The 23,744-nt window shown below is 45.5% G+C and overlaps 1 protein-coding gene across 2 annotated transcripts in view; it reads left to right on the top strand.

The window, feature by feature from the left end:
• Positions 1-23,744, top strand: part of LOC139054444 (atrial natriuretic peptide-converting enzyme-like) — a 784,429-nt gene that overhangs the window by 744,751 nt on the left and 15,934 nt on the right. For both annotated transcript variants that reach the window (XM_070531426.1, XM_070531425.1), the window contains one exon: positions 5,453-5,661. In XM_070531426.1, the coding sequence (XP_070387527.1) occupies positions 5,453-5,661 (209 nt within the window). The remainder of the gene's footprint in view (positions 1-5,452; positions 5,662-23,744) is intronic.

Raw genomic sequence — 23,744 nt, 5'->3', positions numbered from 1 at the left:
AAAGGAGGCGAGCGAGAGTGAAAGCGCTACGTAAGGCCTACGAAGGACCAAAACAAGGAGAATTCCGATACACCGACGCGGCAAAGTACAAGAACAGAGCGGCCCACGCTATCAGCGTGATCAATGGCCAAGGACAAGAGGTAGCAGCGGCCTCGGTAAGCACTCCAGACATCGACTGCGCGGAAGAAACGGCGATAGCCCTGGTGGCCACTACGGGCCAGCGAGAGGAAGATCAAATCACAATCATCACCGACTAACAAACAGGATGTAGAAATTACCAAAAGGGCCGCATTTCCAAACAAGCCTTGAGCACCCTCGAAAAACGATACAATTTTCCAGAACTGTACATTGTCGGGGCCCCGGGACACGAGTTCCTGGCGGGTAATGTAGCGGCTAATGCCACTGCCCGAGATCACATTCTCCGGGCTATCCCAACGGGTTCACGAGCACCGGTACACCAACAAGATAGCGTCCCGAAAGCATACGCCGATATCCTGAGCCACTAAAGACTGGGTAGGAGGATCTATCCACCGCCGCATCCCAAGCTGACAAGAGAAGAGGCGATGATCTTCCGAAAACTACAGACCGGCACATTCCCGCACGGCACCCTGCTACACGCCATGTATCCTACGAGCTATACTCACAAATGCGCCTTCTGCTCTACGCCCAATACCCTCTACCACATGGTATGGGAATGTCAACAAAACCCATCGAGAAGATGGGTTTTGTTGCAGCACCGCCCATCACCGGACCAACCGTCGAGCAGTGGGAGGCCCAGCTGACAAGTTCGAGCCCTGAAGACCAGCATCACCTGGTGAGTAGGGCCAAGCTATCGGCTCAGGCCCACGGCATCCTGGACTAGGGACGCCGCCCACCTCGGACGATTTTACCGTCGGCTCATTTCTACTTATAAAGTTTATTCTTCCTCCTCCTGGCAATCCACGTCTCCGCGCATTGCACTTGTTGAGCGAGACGCCATTTCCCAAAACAAACCGGCAAAATTGCTCTCCGCGCGATTTTGATGGAAAATCGCAGCGCTCGCCGCAACGGTGCGACTGTGCGACCGACCGGTTGGTCCCAGCAGAAAATCGGGGCGTCGGCACTGCGACTGCGATTGTGGTCGCAAACGACGGAAATCGCACTTCGTGTGCGACGGAAATCGCATCATGTAAAGCGGGCTTAAGTCGTACTTTCGGATTTTTTTACGTATTTTAGCTTGATAAATTCAATTAGCTCAGTAACTTCCTTGTGCCACATGGAGGACCTGTGTATGCGTGGTTCGAAATCCTTTGTGCTGCGACGATGTCCACACTGGATGCCAGACGCCGCACGCCGGATTTTGTGCGACAGGAGGTCCTTAACGGGACCCTCAAGACAAATACGAAGTCGACGTGGATTGTTTAACTGCCATTCCAGAAACCGCGCAACTCTTGTTTCACGAGAGGAAAAGACTTAATTTAAGAAAAAATTGTATTTGAAAGGTCCGAATGCCTCTTTCGAAATTCAAATCTACCGCCTCCCAACCCGGAAGTGGTGACGTTGCATACGCCATCACCACCCTTTGCTGCTGTCGGGGATTAAAACCCCGCCCGACAGAAGGCGCTACCCAGCCAAGAGAGAGCCGTGGATTCGCCGCTGCAGCTGCTTTTTGGTCAACTGGCGTAGACCGTTCAGGCACCCCGCGCGATCACATGGCAGTTGAATTCTCTGCTACCTGCAGTTTGCGCGAGTTTCGGAAGCCAGCCAAACCAGCGCAGCAATGCGCGGTAGCGACACTAGTGAAACGTGAAAGGGTGGGCTCCACGGAGTCGAGCGAAGCCTTCCGACCACTCGCGTCGTCGTCAAGGGTAATTTCAATGAGTTCTTTTTTCTAAAAAATGAAACAGAACTCGACAAGTAGCATTTTATTTCGTCCGTTAATGCAATAAACGTATGTTTTTGTGCAACGAATGGTTCAGTACTAGCGACAAATTTAACTGAGGAGTGCTTTCGTCATCGGGCAAGTGCTTGGACGTCCCCGGGGAGTCTCTAACCGTGTCCTGCATTTACCTCAATTTCTCGATTATTAAGGCTGTGTTCGCGAGTATATTGGCGCCTTAAAGGTTCTAGAGCACTCATCTATCACTTTAGCTTGACTTCATATTTGCGTTTAGTGTCCCTTTAACGCTATCGCGTTAATATTGCCATGTTGTCGGGGCGATGAAGAATAAAGCATTCTCAAATGGCCGAGGTAAGAGGTCAACTCTTTATGTCTCGAATTTCTGCCCCGAAGAAAGCAAGTAACACTAAAGCACTATGCTAACGGCGAGCAGAGTCGTCTATCGTCGAAATATAATCAGTGGGTCTGGAGCGTCTGTTATTTGTACACGGCTGAACGTGCACTCCAGGGCAGTCGCTGCTGCTCTGGTTCTGTCGAGAAAATACACCACCGGTCGCTTTCAGCATGCAACGCTAGTGCGCAAGTTTATTCCGCTAGGTAATCGGCGGCACTATTCAGGAAAGTTCCGATACGTGTAGGTGCGTTCTGCGCTGAGCGACAGCCTTCGAACAGTTATTAGGGGGTGAAAAAATGGTCACTGACTTAAGGTAAGCGATGTGCTTGCGTCAATATTGCTATGTAGTCGGGACCGTCAAGAATAAAGCATTCTCAAAGGCCCGAAGTATGAGGTTACCCCTCTATGGCGCAAATTTCTGCCTACAAAAAATAAATAACACTCCATCTCAACAGTCTTCGGTAGTCGAAATGCAATCAGCGAGTCTGGCGCGTCCTTTATTTATACATTACTGAACGTTCATTGCAGCGTAGTCACTGTTGCTCGCATTCTCTCGAGAATATACATCACTCATCGCTTTCAGCGTATAGTTTTATTAGACAGAGTTATTTCGCTCTAGAATCGGCGACACTATTCAGAAAAGTTCCGATTGATGTAGGCACGTCTTGCGCCTAGCGATAACTTTGTAACAGTGATTAACTCGTCGAAAAAATGGTCACTGAATAAACAATGTACTTTTCTCATTAATGTCACGCTGCCGGAGCGCTAAAGAACAAAGCATTTTTAAAGGCGTCAGATATGAAATGAGCTCTGTATGGCGCGATCTTCTACCGAGAAAAAACAAGTAACACTCAAGCGCAACGATGACGCTGTGTCGACCGAGGGTCCGAGGATGGGAGCTTGGGCGGACGTCGGGCTTGGTCTGACATCCAGGACGTTTTTGAAAACACGTTTGTATTTACATTTTGTACAAGAATGAGGAACGATTTGGTAAGATTTTCAAGTTGAAGCGGCAGCTGCGATTATCTCTCACGGGGCATCTGTCTTGTCTTTTAACTCCTTGGTCGTCCTGGTCACGTGATCTTGCCCCAATCTATTGTCATGAGATGGGTCACATCAGCCTCGGCTTGAAGCTCTATCCTTTTGTGGACAGTTTTACCGAAAGCACGTTCACTGTGCACGAACGGGTAAATAGGGAAACGCACATTGACCCCGCCGCCAACGTGGACGTTGCAGTTTGGGCCCTGTGGTAGTCGAGTCTGTGCCCGGCTCGCATGTTCATAGTCGCCCCAACATGGAAGAGAAACGACAAAGGCGCACAGGTTCTCGACAGGGGAGAACGGCACTACGAGTTCGTTTGAAGGAATGTCGCTCTGAAAATTGCCCAAAACTGTTTGGCGGTGTCCAAATGGTTGTCATAAATCGCCGCAGTTGAAGATGGCTCTGACGAGGTCGTAGGCTCGTTCACGATTGTTGCCTTTTCCATGGATGCCTGGTATCGGGGGGTGATCCCGTCCGTCGCCAGGAAGAAGGCTCGCAAGGGTGCCCCTTTTGAGAGGCAGCTCAGCAGGCTGAGCTCCGGCTCGAAGTCTCGTGCCCGTTGGAAGGGTCACGTCCATGATGTGTATCATCCTGACGCGAACATTTTCTCAGGCAGCCCGCTCGAACATCAAATAACAAGAGAGAGCCTTTGTGTTTGGGGTCGGATTTTCTCTCCCGATTACTTTTTTTGTTTCATCTGTAAATTTCGATGGACTTTTTGATTTTGCCATTTGCATCCGATTTACCGTCTCGAGTTTTCTCGCTTTCTTTATGCGCGAAAGGCAAAACTATCTAGCGCTTGTCCTTGTCCGTCTTCCTTGTGTTTGTGGTTTTATTTGTGCTAAGCTAATACTTCAAATATAGACGACCAACTACCCCAACAGTCAACTCTTCTAGTATCTATTGGAGTTGCAGGGAACAGAGCTTCATGTAACGTGACTGCGATAGCATTGGTAGAATAGAAGCGGGCGCAGCATCACGACCTTCGATGATTTTTCTATCCAAGACAGAAACCGCGGCGAGGCACGATTCCTACGGTGCGTGCGTAAAACGGCACCGGCGCGTCTTTGTGCGAAACATCGCGCTGTTTGGTTCCAGCTTGAAACACCTGATCACATTTGTGACACAAAGGCTGATATTAACAGCTTCCCGTATTGCATCGGACGTATGCGATTGTTCAGTTTCTCATCGCTGCGCGTCTGTTATCAGTTTGATTTCGCGCGACAAGATGGCCCACGAAGAAGGCCACCGTGTGTGAGCCAGCTTCGGAAGATTCACAAGACAGCGCGCGCATCACTCCGAGAACGTCCTCCGGAACATCTTCAATGCCTCAAGTCTTCTACAGTAAAGCACACGTATCTACTGCGCCACATAAAGCTAGGTGATGAGCAAGGCGTCGCACTTCAATACGCGTTTTGTGCCTCAGTATCGATTTCAGGGTAAACTAGAGTGCACTATTTTAAATTTACTGTCAATCTTGATGACTTTCCCAACGCTGCGCATTTTGTCTTTCTATTGACGACTTTTCTCCTCCCCAAAAGACATGAAACAAAAGAATTGAGACGCTACGGGGATCAAGTAAGAGAAAAACGATTTTGTTTTTCTTCCTTGCTAAGGAGCCGTGTATTGCTGCTTTGAACTAACGACAATTAAACTGTATTAAGGACAAACGGGTGCGCTGAGTCGTGCAACAAACTTGTTTGGTGTAAACATATTTGTTTTTACTTTCATAATAAAAACGCCCCTGCAAGTTAACAGTGGTACGGAACAGGGAATGCTGTCAGCAACGGGACTCGTCTTCGTTTCGAAACGTTGCCCTAAAGCGGAATAGCCTGTTCTACGCCAGTCACTCAAAGCCTCCATCTTCTCGTGAACAGTTCTTTTCTGTTTCATATCTGCAAGTTACGTGCAGATAAATTAAACGATAAAGTTTCATCCAGATACATTTCTTGCATAGTAGAGGGGTGGTCTTTTCAAGACTATTACGGTTGTTGTTACATTAGGTTACCAATAGCCTTAGCGAGCCCTGCTGCGTTTCTGAACTGTAGACAAACATTTCAAAGCATGTGATCAAGTGTACCCGGTGAAAGGAAACTAGCCCCAGAGCTTCAGTAAACACGCCTGCTCTTGCTCCGCAGGCGAGAGAACGAGTGGCTGCACGTTCGCCTCGGCTCGGTGCGCAAGGCTTCGCCCTGGGACGCGCGGCTGTCGAGACCGGCGAGGCTCTCGGCCGACGGAGCCCTGGCCCTGGTGATGCTCGAGGCGGCCCTGCCGCTCTCCAGCGCCGTGCGGCCGGCCTGCTTGCTGCCGGCGCCCGACGACGCGTGCGCCACTCTGGCCTACCGAGGTATCTCTCGAGAAGAGTTCGCAACCTAAACCAGACAAGGTGCCACATTCTACCGATAACTTCCATCACATGAATAATCATGGTAGTGCTGGCCGCCCTGTTTTTGTCATCTTCTCAGGGGTGGATAGTAATCCTCCCTCTTTTCTGCTCGATCATACGAGGATATGCCACTGTGAGGTTACGTAGTTAATCTTTACACACAGCGCACAGCAGGAACACGTTATGAATTATTGTGTTTGATATTGAGTATAAATAAAGCGCTCGATAAAAGAGCGCTGACCATCTGCGATGAAGAAACCTGTACGGACTCTGAAATGTCTCTTTTTCTCGTTGACTTGTACTGGAACTTCATCAAAAGAGCGTTCAATGTAGAAACAAGTCGCAGTTTCAAGCTCAGCATCGACTGCCATAAGAAATTTACTAAGACAGCCATAGTTATAAGGATAGTAGTCCTATCAGTCGTGTAAACTTGTAAACGCTCGCTTACTAACTAGATTAACAAACATGGTGTCAGCGCACACAGGCAAACGTGAACACATCGCACGAACACGTCACCGCCCTCGGACTTTATGCGGAGCGTCACGGCGGCAACAGAAATGCGCCCAGAGTGTCCATGCGATAACTGTCGCAATAAAACAATACAAAAAGTGTTCAGAAGCTCCACTGGAGTTGTCTAAGTATGCGTAAGCATACCCCCAAACTTTGGTTGGCCCACCGCCATAGTTCAAGTTGGCCCACCCCCGAATTTCAAGTTCGTCTACCCACAAATTTAGGTTGGCCCACCTCGAAATTTCAAGTGCACCACCACCAAATTTAGAGTTCGACCACCCCCCAATTTCAAGTTGGGCCACCCCAATTTTACCTGGCCCAGCCCCCAATTTCAAGTTGTCGCACCACCAAGCTTCAAGTTGACCCAACCACAAATTTAAATTGGCCCACCCCCGAATTTCAGTTGGCCCACCCTCAAATTTCAGGTTCGCCCACCCCCAAATTTCAAGTTAGCTGAACCCAAAAGTTCCGATGGCTGACCCCTACTATAAGATTCTCTATGCATTTTCTATGGTGCCCTATGTTTTCCTAGGAGTATTGTCTCTGGGCAATGTTTTTTCATTGTTCCTTATCGCTATAAGGCTACCCCAAATAACCTACATTCAGAAAATTATATCGAATAAATGTATTGTAAAATTAGGCATTTCTGTGCAGATACAGGGCACTTCATGCCAAAGAATGGTTGCGCATTTAAATAATTCATCGAAACTGTCATCGAGAATGATCTCGGTAACGGCACACCGTGAGACTCGCGACCATACTCGAAGTGTATTTTGCAGTTGGTATAGAAGTATTGTGAACAGAATGACGTTGAAAGAGCGTCAATTTGTGTCATGCGCTACATTGCCCTGTTGAAGAACGGGAAGCTTTACTACAGGACATGCAGCACACCAGTCCCGTTTAGCAGCAGCAATATTTTTTCATGCTGAAATATATCCATGGGAGCAGTGCCAGCTGCACCAGAAAATATGCAAGAACGTTCAGGACATATTTTTTACCGAACACATGGACAGCTCTCTAACAATAAATCGCCGCATCCCTTGAGAGCCTTCGCAGGATTGAAATATCTTTCCCAGGTGACGCATCGCTCAGCATGCGTACCCGTAAATCCAAGGTGCCCCCTTTGGCGAGTAGCCAGTCCGGAAGCTTGGTTTCCTCTCATCAGCGGCGACGTAACGCGCCGCCTAGCGAGAAAACAGTTTCCAGTAGCTCGTGTTCTAATATAGCGTGGTTGCTCAGTGGCTATGGTGTTAGGCTGCTGAGCACGAGGTCGCGGGATCGAATCCCGGCCACGGCGGCCGCATTTCGATGGGGGCGAAATGCGAAAACACCCGTGTACTTAGATTTAGGTGCACGTTAAAGAACCCCAGGTGGTCAAAATTTCCGGAGTCCCCCACTACGGCGTGCCTCATAATCAGAAAGTGGTTTTGGCACGTAAAACCCCATATATTATTATATTCTCGCTAATCTTCGAGGCAGATGTACCCGGCCTCGCTTTGCGTGCTACAACACAGTAACGCATGCCCTTGCAACGCCTTGGACAGAAGCGCAGCGGGCGACACATCCGAAGGTCCGTTTTATCCGGCAGCTGTGCAACGGACTTGTCAGATCAGTTATTATTTGAGCGACAGGGTCTACACAATTTGATGCAAGCCCTTGTCAACTTGCCTATTGTCAGCGAAGCCCGCAACTTACCGACAGCCTCAAGTGACAAAAACGATGCGGATTTGTGGACAGATATCCAAGCTGGCCAAGTTTCACGTGTGAACCTTGGTACCACAATGCAAACCATCCTAACCTGCTTGAATGCAGAAATTAGAGTCTGACATTGATGTGATACACCGTGTTCCAACAAAAGTAATACAACTGCACCAAACATCATTGTCAATCTTGCTTCTCGAGATATTAGGGGCAAAATTCTGAAATAGGCAAAAAAAAATAAAGAATCAACACGTGTCACATGGGTTCTGATTGTCAGTTATAAATGAACATTTGTGCCAAGAAAGTAAAGTTCTTTCGGAGCTTGCACTGAAAGCAAAACGAAAAAAGGATGGCAATTCACATGGATATTGGACGGAAAAATCCTGATGAGGAAATCTGAAAACTCACGTGTGGTCCGCATTACAAGCACCAAAGATTTCGCTCAGATTGCATAAACACTTGGAATCGGCACCCCTGGTAACAACGTTATTTAGTTATAATGGCTTATAACCTTGATGAACTTCAAAACCGACATCGTAAACAACATCTCTTCACTTTTGCACTGTAACTCACGCAGTACTGGAAAAAAATTTGAAAGCCTATCAGCATACTTATCGCAGCATACGCTTACTTATGACATTATAGGTATAACAGAAACATGGCTAAAAGCAGATGAAACAGTCCAGCTACCGGAATATGACACAGTGTTGCAACCAAGACTGGGGACAACCCGAGGTGGACGAGTGGCACTATTTATTATTTCATTTACATTTCATTTTATCATACTGTCAGCCTCATCTGGGCTATAATAGGGGTGGACTGGAGCATACGTACTCCAAAATAAGCACGCCTTATACAAACAACTATACACATACAACAATGATTGAGAAAGGATAGCCATAGTTCTTTACTCGGGAGCACAGAAAACAATGCATAAAGTACACTACACATCTTTAAAGAGTAAGTCATTTAGTTTCTTAACGAAAGAAGATACACATTCAGATGAAACAGTTAAATTTGGCAGCCTGATTCACTCATTGATCACCCGCGGAAAAAAACTGTACTTAAAGCAATCCCTGTGGTGTCTCGGAGGAGGAATGTACATGTTATTCCGGTGTCTTGATGTTTCTCCAGTGTTTATTTCTATGTGCTTTGATCTGTCAATTTTCGCTTGACCTTTAATTACTAGAAAGAATAATTTAAGCCTTTCATACTCCGTCCTTTGTTCTAGTGGTTGAAGGTGAGCTTGTTTACAAAGTTGAGTTGGCGAGTGCAAACGCTGGTATTTGTTAAAAATGAAACGTGAAGCCAGTCCTTGTATTCTGTCTAGCTTACTGCAATTACTTTTTGTATACGGATCCCACACCACCTTTGCATACGCCATGATTGGCCGTACGAGTGTCTTGCAAGCCAAACATTTGATTTCAGATTTCTCTCAAATCTCTACAGCGCTTTGTTGGCCTTAGCACAAACGGAGTCGATATGTAAATTCCATCGCATATCTGAAGTTATCCATAAACCCAAGTATTTGTGTTGTTCGACTCTGGCAAGCTCGTGATCACCTATAGAGTACGTCCATTCTAGGATGCTTCTTTTCCTGAAAACGCTCATCGCAACGGATTTTGCTGCATTTAGATGCATCTGCCAAGTAATGCACCAGTTATTAATTTTCTGGATGTTTAGATTTAGTTCTGATTGATCAGAAGGAGATTTAATTCTATTATACATTACGCAATGATCTACCAAACACCTTATAGGGACCGTAATATATTTAGGTAAATCGCTGATAAAAATCGAAAACAGCAGTGGGGCCAAGACACTACCTTGGCCAACTCCAGAAATAACGTTAGTAAATGTAGACTTTTTAGTGTTGGCTTGAACGTACTGACTTGCGATTGGAGAAATAGGACGAAAACCATTGCGTTATGTTTGGGTTTTTAAAGATAGCATTTATTTTTAACAACAGTTTAGCATGGGACACCTTACCGAACGCTTTCGCGAAATCCAAAAATATTATATCAACCTGACCCCGGGAGCTTATTTCACAGGCAAGATCGTGAACAAGCTCAACGAGCTGAGTAGTCGTGGATAGGCTTTTTCGAAATCCATGTTGCTGAGGGTAGATTATGTTGTGAACATCTACATATGCCAAAAGATGTTTGGGGACAATATGCTCGAGAAGCTTGGAACAAGTATTTGTAAGTGAAATGGGACGGAAATTTTTGCAGTCGTTAGTACTACCACCTTAGTGTATCGGTGTGATCTTAGCGTCGTTCCAGCATTGGGAAAGCAACCACTGGTTATTGAGGACTGGAAAATAATTGTTAAATATTTGGAAATCCAAACTGCGTACCTATATATAAATTAGTTTGGTATTCCATTAGGTCCTGGGCTTTTCTTTTTGTCGATTTTAAGGAGCAGGTTCAATACCCCTTCTTCACTTATCGCTATTTCTTCTATGCCAGGTGTGTCAGAAGCCTCATTAAAGTCGGCACTTGTCTGCGTCATCGTGGGTGAACACTGACGAAAAAAAGCATTAAAAGTTTCAGCACATGCTTGTAGGTCTTCTTTCTCGGCATTAAGACTGGTTTGTGTATTTGGGTTCACGTATCTCCATAATTTTTCTGGTGCTTCGTGTAAGAATTTCTTTAACTTAACATTATAAAAATTATCTTTGGACTTCTTAACAAGACGCCTCAATTCCATGCTCATAATGTGAATGGCCCTCTTCCCCTCAGGGCAAGGTTTCTTTGAGTGTGCGTTACGTTTAAGTTTCAGTTGCCATATGGCATGGATCACTTCACGTGTTACACAAGGATTTTTCTTTGCTATCTTTTTTGGCGTGTTGGACTAAACATTTGAATTCATTCAGTGACCACCTGCGAGAAATAATTCGATAGCATATCCGTACCTGAATTTGATTTTTGCTAGTGAACAAATGTATCGAACGAGTTTTCAAACATTTCTAAAACACAGAAGCCTTCGGCAGCCTCAAAATTCAAAACTATTTTTGTAATCATTATGCAACTTGGCGGGTGCCATATCTAAGGAAAAGATAGCCATCTTGTGATCAGAGGTACCCTCAATTACATCAGAAGAGTTAACGTTTGCTTCCAGGGGCGATGATACAAATACAAGGTCGAGAATAGAGGAAGCAGTCTTAAAAGCACCTGTGTATTCTTACACAATTTGCCAAAGGTTAAAACAAAAGGCAAGGTCTACAAGATGTTCACAATGTGCTACTTCGGTTCCTGTAATTTCATGTGAATCTCTTAAGTTGAAATCACCCAGCAAAATTATTTTGTCGTTATGGCGCATATTAGAATCCATAAAACATCTTATGTCGGTCAGAGTCGTAACAGGAGAACAGGGGGGTCTGTACATAACTCCAATGTACAGAGGGAGACCATTTATATCGAATATTAACCCATACCGCCTCAATGGCATCAGGACCTGGTAAAATTTGAAACCCTATGTTTCTTTGAATCATAAGTGCTACCCTGCCTCCTCTCCCGTCTCCATCTTTCCTTATTAAGACATAACCTGGTGGTGTAACTTCCACATCGTGTAAATCACTTTGTAACCATGTCTCGGTGATTGCCAATATGTCAGGATTATGTTCCAGGGTTAAACTTTCAATTACATGGCTTTTACTCAACACGCTTTGAGTATTTAGGATTATAATTTTAGTCAACTTGTTTGGGTCTAACAGGTCATTGGTGGTTGGGCTTAGCAGATGCTTTACACCTGACCTTTGCCTTGGAATGTTCATTCCAGGTGTATAGGGCATTGTTCATCAGCACTTTGTCATAAACAAGTCTTACTTTCACTCCTTTCTTTCTTTCTTCCAGAGTTGAGATCCACAAGTTTCTCCGTATTTCAGTAACTCGTTTAGAGTAGTCCTCACTAATGTTAATACGAGTGCCCTTTAGCTTGAATCAATTCTTCAATATTTTTACTATGTCCCGGTAATCTGAAACTAGAATGACTAAAAGGCGATCCTTGCCAGGAAATTTCTCTCCCAGTCTATGTATCCTTTCTATAGATTTCAGTTTCTGATTAAGAATGAACCCAAATATGTCGTCATTTATTTTTCTCAGTAGGTCGTCTTCATTCTCGGGGCCTTCTTTTCTTCCTCTAATAATAATGTTATTTCGTCTCCAGCGGTTTTCTAAGTCGTCAACCTGTCTACACAGAGCGCTGACTTCAATATCGCTCCTGTCAAATGCCTTCTCAAGTTTTTGTAGTCTGCCATCCAAGTTCTCTTTGCACTCTAATTTCTTCTCAATAGTTAGTAATCTGTTCTGTACTCGAATCATAGTGGACTCCCATGAGGCCTGCTTTTCTTGCATTTCCAAAATATTAGACAGGATTGTTTTTTGCGTTTCTAATAGTTCCTGAAAAATTTAATCCGTAATAGGTCCAGGGTTTACCTCTACATCCGCTGTCAAAGAAAGCAACAGACCTGCTAGCGCAAAACAGTCACTTATGCAGTTTAAAATAATGTGTGGACAAGGCAACACAATAAAGCAAGGATCGTCACTACGATAACCAAATTTCCAGCCACCAACCTGCACAAGTAGGGGCAGATTAGGTGACGTGGTCACGGCTTCGTTGCCGTGTCCAATGCCGCTCGAAGCAATCGGCATCCCTTTTATAGACACTGGGGTGGTGCTGGCGGTGTGGATCGATGATGTCGTCAAGCCACGTAGTTGTGCGCAGCAGAGATGGTGCTCGTCATGCAGGAGCGGTGATACTGGCTTATTGAAGATATCGCCACCATAGATGCCCGTGCCGAGCTTGTGCGATGTAGCAACGGTGTGACGTAGGTGTCCAAACTGGTGCCTGCAAAGAGCCGAAAAGCCGGTCGACAAAGCAAGGCATCCCGCCAAAACCTGCACAAGTAGGGGTACACTAGGTGACATCGTCACGGCTTGGTTGCCGTGTCCACTGCCGCTCGCAGTATTAGGCGTCCCGTTTAAAGGCACTCGCTTGGCGCTGGCGGTGTGGGTTGATGATGTCGTCATGCCACGTAGTTGTGCGCAGCAAAGATGGTGCTCGTCATGCAGGAACGGTGATACGGGCTTATTGAAGATATCGCCACCATCGCTGGCCGTGCCGAGCTTCTGCGATGTAGCAACGGTGTGACGTAGGTCTCCAAAGTGGTGCCTGCAAAGAGCCGAAGAGCCGGTCGACAAAGCAAGGCATCCCGCCAAAACCTGCACAAGTAGGGGTACACTAGGTGACATCGTCACGGCTTAGTTGCCGTGTCCACTGCCGCTCGAAGCATTAGGCGTCCCTTTTAAAGGCACTCGCTTGGCGCTGGCGGTGTGGATTGATGGTGTCGTCATGCCACGTAGTTGTGCGCAGCAAAGATGGTGCTCGTCATGCAGGACGAGCACCATCAGTTGCCCCAAAATGTGGAAGTCGCAAGACGACAGGTCTTAGCTGTAAGGCGAATGTTGCAGCGTTTCCCACTTGAACTTTGCCAATTTTGCATTAACCAAACCAGCGACGTGGGGATGTGCACTGTCGTGGAACAAGATGACCCCATTCGTCAATTTTCCACGTCGTTTGTTCTTGATTGCAACACACAGCCGATCTGGCGTTTCACAATATCAGAAACAATCGATAGACTCTCCAAATTTAGGAAATTCTATCAGTAATGGGCCCTGACGATCGAAAGAAAAGTCAACAACACCTTTCCGGTGGAAATGGCGGCCTTTGCTTTTTCGGGGGGGTGGTGGTTCGTGCCCGGTCACAATTGCAGACAAGAAGTCGTCACCCTCATTGTGATACCGGAACAGATGAGTCAAGGCAGCGCCGAACTTCTCCGTGTTTTGGCGGTGGTTCAATATCTTGGGCATCCATTGCACACACAAGATCCGATAACCGAGATGGTCATGAATTATTGCGTGAACCGAACCGTGACTGGTGTTCACACCCTGTGCCAGTTCATCGATGCTTAACCTCCGTCCTTGTTTAAGCAGCTCATGAACCTTTGCAATTGCGTTGGGGGTGATTCCACGGTGGCTTTGGCCCGGTCTTGGATCGTCTTTGCAACTTTCACGTCTTCCTTTGAGCCGCCTGCTCCAACGCTTCACAGTGGCCAATGAAATGCAATGTTCAACGTACACGGCAGCCATACGGCGACTAATTTCTTTTTGAGAAATACCTTCAGCTGTCAAGAACCTCACGACAACACGCTGTTCAACTTTTCGAGCCTCCATTATGTCGCGCACCCATGTTCAACCTTGCAGTATATGAGAACATTAAAGAACATTTATCCTCACACCTGTGTGTCACTTATGTAAATGAGAGGTGCGTGGGCACTACGCGCATGCCTCGCAGATTAGGAACCGAACCATTATTGCGCTGGGTTAGTTGGCTCACTTTCATTTGACTCGCCCTCATACATTTGAAATGCGAAAATGCAGCTTGATAAAGGCCAAAAAAGTGTCACTGGAAAGAAAGTTCACTGCACGTATACACAAAACCTCGCAACAACATATTTAAATATACGTATAAGCCTTCAAAAAACTCCGCAGCTACGCAAAAGTCACTGTATATAATGCCTCAAACAAGGCAAATAAGCATGCTGCGCGATTACACGTTCACAGAACACAGAATAATATATCCCGCCCCGATTCTATCCACTCGCTCGGATGTGTCGCGCGCGACGGAAGGCGGCGCTCTTCCTCCCCACTTTTCTCCCTTGCGCACATGAAACTGAGCCACCATCGTCGGCTCACCCATGCCCCCCCCCCCCCCCTTTCGCTTTCACTCGCACATACAGCATGCAGCGCGGTCACAATGTTATTGCTCTTGGACATTATACCGAACAGTAGGGCGACGGCAGCAATACGCCTGTAGTGTCCATATAATTGCTATCGCAATAATATAGTAAGACTATCCGCCACCTGAAGCGTCCCGTGGCCCATTACTTTCCGCAAAAGAAGAAGTAACAAAAACGAACTTTCACCATGCAGCAATTTGCTGCGCCGCAACAATCTCATTTTTTTTTTCCTTCTGTGGGGCGGCGGCACTGAAATGAAAAAAACTCAAACAAAAGTGTGTTGGCCAATATCGAATGCCTACTTGGGGCACCTAATGTGGCTAGCGAAGGAGTATCGAAAAAAACGTGAGACGCTTATCTAAGCAATGGCAATATCTCATCATCATCATCAGCCTAGTTACGCCCACTGCAGGGCAAAGGCCTCTCCCATACTTCTCCAACTACCACGGTCATGTACTAATTGTGGCCATGTTGTCCCTGCAAACGTCTTAATGTCATCCGCCCACCTAACTTTCTGCCGCCCCCTGCTACGCTTCCCTTGCCTTGGAATCCAGTTCGTAACCCTTAGTGACCATCGGTTATCTTCCCTCCTCATTACATGTCCGGCCCATGCCCATTTCTTTTTCTTGATTTCAACTAAGATGTAGTTTACCCGCGTTTGTTGCCTCACCCAATTTGCTCTTTTCTTATCCCTTAACGTTACACCATCATTCTTCTTTCCATAGCTCGTTGCGTCGTCCTCAATTTCAGCAGAACCCTTTTCGTAAGCCTCCAGGTTTCTGCCGCATATGTGAGTACTGGTAACACACAGCAGTTATACACTTTCCTTTTGAGGGATAGTGGCAACCTGCTGTTCATGATTCAAACAGCAAGGGACCGAGGACGCTACCCTGTGGTACGCCAGAAGAAACGTCTGTTATGGAGGAAGAGTAGTTATTTGCAATAGTAAACTGCTGACGATTAGACAGGAAATTTCGGAGCCATGACAACGTAAGACAGCTTAATTTAAGTGCGGAGAGTTTTGATATTAGGCGACAATGTGCGACACGGTCGAATGCCTTCGAAAAATCAAGGAACAAGCAATCAATTTGTAAGTTATAATTTAAGTTAGTGTGTAGGTCTGTTTTAAAGTCAAATAATACCCCTGTCAAGCGGGCAAGTTAAGTGCACTTACTGGGAGTGCACTTCTGGATCTTGAGTCACACTTTAGGCAACGCGCTTCTTAACGGGAAAACAGAGTGTACTCCCAGTAAAAAAAATGGCGACAGAATAAGAGCGCATATTTAAAGATGTAAATTAACAAGAGAAAGCTGCTAAAAAAGCGATTGTTTTAAGTAGAATTATATATAAAAACAAATTTCATCTATTTGTCTCAACAAAAAACCAAGACGTTTTTATTATAAATCTGTTGCAAGTCAATGCTGGCCAAGACGAATGCCTAGCAAATCCAAAACAACATGGTGGCGTGCGGCGAGGCGGCAGTTGATCCTGCTAGAACAGAATATGAGCGAGTATATGTGAGCAAAGACGGCGAGTTCGATATTTAGCTACACTGCAAAATGCCTCGCACATGGCTCAAAGCACGACCGGCGTGGTCAGCACGCTTTCACACCAAAATAAACAGGAACTGAATGAACATGGCGGCGCCGCAGTGCCGCATCATTCTCGCGCCGTTAGTTGCGTACATGATAAATTCGTTTCTTTATTGTGCTGTTTCGCTTCTCGCTAAACACAAATTATTGTTAAAAGCTGTTCACTAACTGAAATGAACTTCTGTGTCCTTTTTCTATGCATCATATTATGCGTCGTTGAAAGCGTTGGCGGCGAGGCTAGGCACTCCTTCAAACCGTTGGCGGCGAGGCTACGTACTCGGCCAGCAAAGTGCGTTCCGTGAACGTACTCGGACTTGAGTGCACTCATCTGAGAGTACACTCCGCTGCGACGTTAAGATTTGGGAAAGTGCACTTAAAAACCGAGCGCACTCGCCGTAAGTGCACTTAACTTGCCCGCTTGACAGGGGTATAACTGTGTCTCGCACGAGAGGCCCTTCCTAAAGCCATGCTGATTATGAAAAAGGAATTTGTTTGTCTCAAGATGTCTGCAAATCTGCGAAGCGATAATGTGTTCAAGCAACTTGCAGGGTATACATGTCAATGAAATGGGGCGATAATTCTCGCAGGAGTTCCTGTTGCGATTTTTAAATACAGGTATAACTTTCGCCATCTTCTAATCTGCGGGAAGGTGGCCAGCGGCAAGTGACTGTCTGAATATGTGAAAAAGAATTTTGCTTTATATTTCTACGGTATTCTTTAAAATCTTTGAGTTTATACCATCTATGCCACATAAGAAGACACCTTAAGGTTATTTATGAGAGAAGAGAGGCCCTAAAAAGTGACTTCAATAGGTTCCATGTATGGGTAGCCTAATTCTGAAACAAAAGGTATATTTGAAGTGTTATCCTGTGTAAATACAGAGCTGAAGAATGAATTAAAAACCTCCGAACCTTCGCTGTCTGGATGGGAATATTGCTGCTGTTTTGTAATGACAAATCATCTGATTCGTTGTTAGGCTTTATTATTTTCCCAAATTTCGCAGGATTGTTCTTAAGCAGCTCAGGAAGTTCATGAGACAAATATTTATCTTTAGCTTCACCTAAAGCTGAGCAGTACGATTTAAGGTACGTTATGTAATTCTGCCACGCTGCTGATGTGCGATCTCGCTTAGCGATATTATACAAGTTTTTTCTTGTTCCTCATGCGCTGAAGCTTTTTAGTAAACCAAAGGTACAACTTATCGTTAGTTATAGTAACGAGTGCAACATACTTGTCTACTGATGCGCACAGTGTATTTTTAAACATGACCCAGTTTTCTTCAACGGATCTATCGTAAAATGATGGCCACATTGTGTTTTCGAAGAAAGTTTCAAATTCTGAGATTATTGTTTTACAATTGACTTTATTGTAATCACGAATTTGTTTTCTCGTTTTACCCGTAACCGTTGGCGTTGTGTTTATCGTTATTTGGAGCAAATGGTGGTCGATGAAACCATCCAAATATTCTATGTGAGCAATTGTTTCAGGTGCTGTACTAAGAATGAGATCTAGAACATTGGCACCACGTGTGGGTTTCGCGACAGCTTGAAAGAGATTAAAGTCTTAAGACAAATTGATGAATTCAGACGATATGACAAGGAGATGATAAGTTCGTCCAATCGATTAGTGGATAATTGAAATCCCCAAGAAGTTAAAATAAATCAGCCGGGAAGAGTTCAATGGCTTTGTTGATTGTGTCGCGGAAAGCATTGATGAAAGAATTGTTAGAATCTGGTGCACGATAACAATTACCTATTGGTATCCTAGAAGATGAGATCGTGCAGGCCACCCAAACAATCTCGAGATCAGAATTAGTGTTGACCAAACATGACGTAATGGTTTTCTTTACACCAATCAAGACACCGCCTCCTCTTTTAATAGAACGGTCACACCTATATATGTCGTACATGTTTGAAGATGAAAAGATTTCATCATTCGTTATTGCAGAATGCAGCCATGTCTCTGTGAAAGCGATAATGTCAGATTTATTGTCTTCCAAGAAGAAAGAGATAGATCGCACTTTGATCATATGCTTCGTATGTTGGCATACGATAATGATAGCGAGGTTGAAGTCGGGGTTAGTTTTAGTACTCGGTGACTGTCTGCGCATGCTCCCAACCGTAGCTATCTAATCAGCGGGACAACTGCACTTGCAGAACCATCGTAGATATAAGTTCTTGATTCAATACGCAGCTTGTCCACTGAAAGCTTGAAAACTTTATTCTGAGTTTTCGCTAATTCAATTACCTTTTGTCTAGCACGTCGAGTTTCCGGTGAAAAATCTTCGCGAATGAAATATGACATTCCCTTTAGTTTGTGTGCCGAAGAGAGAATGCAATCTTTGTCCTTAAAGATTGTCAGCTTGGCTATGATTGGTCTCCGTTTGTCCTCGCTATATCTTCCCAACCGATGCACCCGCTCAAATTGTTGCTCACTTATTTTTATGCCAAGCTTATCCGCACAGAAGTCAATTATTTTTTGCTCCGACTTTGTCCAGTCTCCTCTAGCGTTATCTTCCAAACCGAAAAACAGCAGATTCGAACGTCGCAGCCTGTTCTCGGAGTCGTTACAGCGTGCCTTGATAACCGCCACCTGCTCGGACACCACGCGTACAGCGTCGGAATCTGTCCCAGCTTTAATTGTGCAATTTAACTCCATTGCTTTTTCCAATGACGCAAACTTGTCACTTAAAACTTTAATTCTGTTGTCAGCGTCCATTTGCTTCTCCCTGGCAGACTTCAAATCAGCTATCAGGGAAGCTTGACCCTCTTCAACGGCGGATAGCATCTATAGCCTGGGCAAGTGAATCTGCTTCACCTTTTGTCTTAGGGCCAGGAGTAGACTCTATATCTCGCGAAAGCAATAGTAAAATAGCAGACAAGGTACGAAATTTGCAAGTAAACAGAGCATCAAAAACTTCAATTTTTCAATAGACTGTGGTGCGCACGACACCGCCAACAAAGAGTAATTACTGCTTCAAAAACAATGCGCAGCTTTCAGGTAACTAACCTGTAATAATAACCAGCGTGAGTGCGACATCTTGGATGTGATGCCGTGCCCGAAGTGGGAGCCAGCCAGCTGTCCTTTATATCCTGCCTCAGCCGCCGTGAACACACATGATGTAATCCTGGGTTGTCAGGTGGACCACTTGGATTCATCTGTAACTGGCGGGTGATGAGCTGGAGTCGGCAATCGTCGATGCCGATTGGCAGGCGGCAGCACCAGATCGGCAGGCGGTTGTCGATCCGGGCGAAGCACATGGACGATACCATCAACGTTATCGTAGCCTGTAATAATAACCAGCTTGAGTGCGACATCTTGGATGTGATGTCGTTCCTTTAAGGGTAGTCATCATCATCATCATCAGCCTAGTTACGCCCACTGCAGGGCAAAGGCCTCTCCCATACTTCTCCAACTACCCCGGTCATGTACTAATTGTGGCCATGTTGTCCCTGCAAACGTCTTAATGTCATCCGCCCACCTAACTTTCTGCCGCCCCCTGCTACGCTTCCCTTCACTTGGAATCCAGTCCGTAACCCTTAATGACCATCGGTTATCTTCCCTCCTCATTACATGTCCGGCCCATGCCCATTTCTTTTTCTTGATTTCAACCAACATGTCATTTACCCGCGTTTGTTGCCTCACCCAATCTGCTCTTTTCTTATCCCTTAACGTTACACCCATCATTCTTCTTTCCGTAGCTCGTTGCGTCGTCCTCAATTTCAGCAGAACCCTTTTCGTATGCCTCCAGGTTTCTGCCCCATATGTGAGTACTGGTAACACACAGCTGTTATACACTTTCCTTTTGAGGGATAGTGGCAACCTGCTGTTCATGATTTGAGAATTCCTGCCAAACGCACCCCAGCCCATTCTTATTCTTCTGGTTATTTCAGTCTCATGATCCGGATCCGTGGTCACTACCTGCCCTAAGTAGATGTATTCCCTTACCACTTCCAGTGTCTCGCTACCTATCGTAAACTGCTGTTCTCTTCCGAGACTGTTAAACATTACTTTAGTTTTCTGCAGATTAATTTTCCCACCCACCCTTATGCTTTGCCTCTCCAGGTCAGTGAGCATGCATTGCAATTGGTCTCCTGAGTTACTAAGCAAGGCAATATCATCAGCGAATCGCAAGTTGCTAAGGTATTCTCCATCAACTTTTATCCCCAATTCTTCCCACTCCAGGTCTCTGAATACCTCCTGTAAACATGCTGTGAATAGCATTGGAGAGATCGTATCTCCCTGGCTGACGCCTTTCTTTATTGGGATTTTGTTGCTTTCTTTATGGAGGACTACGGTGGCTGTGGAGCCGCTATAGCTATCTTTCAGTATTTTTACATATGACTCGTCTACACCCTTAATCCGTAATGCCTCCATGACTGCTGAGGTTTCGACAGAATCAAACGCTTTCTCGTAATCAATGAAAGCTATATATAAGGGTTGGTTATATTCTGCACATTTCTCTATCACTTGATTGATAGTGTGAATATGGTCTATTGTTGAGTAGCCTTTACGGAATCCTGCCTGGTCCTTTGGTTAACAGAAGTCTAAGGTGTTCCTGATTCTCTGTGCGATTACCTTAGTAAATACTTTGTAGGCAACGGACAGTAAGCTGATCGGTCTATAATTTTTCAAGTCTTTGGTGTCCCCTTTCTTATGGATTAGGATTATGTTAGCGTTCTTGCAAGATTCCGGTCCGCTCGAGGTTATGAGGCATTGCGTATACAGGGTGGCCAGTTTCTCTAGAACAATCTGACCACCATCCTTATACAATTCTGCAGTTACCTGATCCTCCCCAGCTGCCTTCCCCCTTTGCATAGCTCCTAAGGCTTTCTTTATTTCTTCTGGCGTTACCTGTGGGATTTCGAATTCCTCTAGACTATTCTCTATTCCACTATTGTCGTGGGTGCCACTGGTACTGTATAAATCTCTATAGAACTCCTCAGCCACTTGAACTATCTCATCCATAGTAGTAACGATATTGCCGGCTTTGTCTCTTAACGAATACATCTGATTCTTGCCTATTCCTAGTTTCTTCTTCACTGTTTTTAGGCTTCCTCCGTTCCTGAGAGCCTGTTCAATTCTATCCATATTATAGTTCCTGATGTCCGCTGTCTTACGCTTGTTGATTAACATAGAAACTTCTGCCAGTTCTATTCTAGCTGTAGTGTTAGAGGCTTTCATACATTGGCGTTTCTTGATCAGATCTTTCGTCTCCTGCGATAGCTAACCGGTTTCCTGTCTAACGGCGTTACTACCGACTTCTATTGCGCACTCCTTAATGATGCCCATGAGAATGTCGTTCATTGCTTCGACTTTTAAGGTCCTCTTCCTGAGTTAAAGCCGAATACCTGTTCTGTAGCTTGATCCGGAATTCCTCTAGTTTCCCTCTTACCGCTAACTCATTGATTGGCTTCTTGTGTACCAGTTTCTTCCGCTCCCTCCTCAAGTCTAGGCTAATTCGAGTTCTTACCATCCTATGGTCACTGCAGCGTACCTTGCCGAGCACGTCTACATCTTCTATGATGCCAGGGTTCGCGCAGAGTATGAAGTCGATTTCATTTCTAGTCTCACCATTCGGGCTCCTCCACGTCCACTTTTCCCCCACGTCCACTTTTCCATAACATAACCTAACCCGCTTGCGGAAAAAGATATTCATTATCCGCATAGTATTCTGTTCTGCAAACTCTACTAATAACTTTCCTCTGCTATTCCTAGAGCCTATGCCATATTCCCCCACTGACTTGTCTCCAGCCTGCTTCTTGCCTACCCTGGCATTGAAGTCGCCCATCAGTATAGTGTATTTTGTTTTGACTTTACCCATCGCCGATTCCACGTCTTCATAAAAGCTTTCGACTTCCTGGTCATCATGACTGCATGTAGGGGCATAGACTTGTACCACCTTCAATTTGTACCTCTTATTAAGTTTCACAACAAGACCTGCCACCCTCTCGTTAATGCTATAGAATTCCTGTATGTTACCAGCTATTTCCTTATTAATCAGGAATCCGACTCCTAGTTCTCGTCTCTCCGCTAAGCCCCGGTAGCACAGTACGTGCCCGCTTTTTAGCACTGTATATGCTTCTTTTGTCCTCCTTCTCCTCACTGAGCCCTATTATATCCCATTTACTACCCTCTAATTCCTCCAATAACACTACTAGACTCGCCTCAATAGACAACGTTCTAACGTTAAACGTTGCCAGGTTCAGATTCCAATGGCGGCCTGTTCGGAGCCAGGTATTCTTAGCACCCTCTGCTGCGTCACATATCTGACCGCCGCCGTGGTCAGTTGCTTCGCGGCTACTGGGGACTGAGGGCCGGGGTTTGATTGTTGTATTCATATAGGAGGTTGTGGCCAAGTACTGCACCAGGGTGGCCAATCCTGCTCTGGTGAGAGAGTGCGTTGCCGGTTCTGATCACCGGGATCAGGCCGCACTGCAGGCCTGTTTGTGCCATTTTCTCAACACACGGGTTTTTTTTTTCCAGTGGGGAATTGCGCGGCACCGGGATTTGAACCACGGTCCTCTTGCACGGGAGGCGGAAACTCTACCGTCCCCGCAGGAGTTAAATTAAAAAATTAAATTATGGGGTTTTACGTGACAAAACCACTTTCTGATTATGAGGCACGCCGTAGTGGAGGACTCCGGAAATTTCGACCACCTGGGGTTCTTTAATGTGCACCTAATTCTAAGTACACGGGTGTTTTCGCATTTCGCCCCCATCGAAATGCGGCCGCGGTGGCCGGGATCCGATCCCGCGACCTCGTGCTCAGCAGTCTAACACCATAGCCACTGAGCAACCACGGTGGGTCCCGCAGGAGTTGTACGCCTCATTTAACCTACAGTGGTGCCCTATTTGATCAGTCAAGGTGGACCAATCTGAGCTCGGTTATACCGCACGGATGGAACTCGGCTTGAGAACCTGGTATTTATGACCTGCACATGTGTGGCCATACATTTTTGAGGATATATATAATTTTGGGGGGGAGGGTTCCCGTACAGTGATAAAATAAAGGAAAAGACATTAACCCATTAGAGACCGGTTTCTTTTTTTTTTCTTGCTATCTTCAAATAAACCTAATATATTAACTTACCTTTATACTAATAATTCACATGCAAGAAATTATTACTCTTGCCTAATTAGTTTTCGAAATATAGCCCGTGACCATATGGTCACTCTGGGCCCTTCGCTATAGCAAAATACGCGAAGTTAAAAACATTTATTTCAAGCCATGAAACATCACAAAAAAATATACATGGCGAATAGTCGAGCACTTATTTAGTGTTATATGGCTTGAATCATGGAATACACATGCCGACGTTATACTTTGGTCATTGTGTGTGCACCACGCTGTTGCAATTATCTCATGCATACCTCCACCTCTTGCCATAAGGTATTGGTGCAACAAAATGGGCCACTTGGTCATACCGTGTACCATTCAGGAC

The sequence above is a fragment of the Dermacentor albipictus genome, chromosome 1, assembly GCF_038994185.2.
Source record: "Dermacentor albipictus isolate Rhodes 1998 colony chromosome 1, USDA_Dalb.pri_finalv2, whole genome shotgun sequence".
NCBI lineage: Eukaryota > Metazoa > Arthropoda > Arachnida > Ixodida > Ixodidae > Dermacentor > Dermacentor albipictus.
This window is presented reverse-complemented; position numbering and strand designations above follow the sequence as displayed.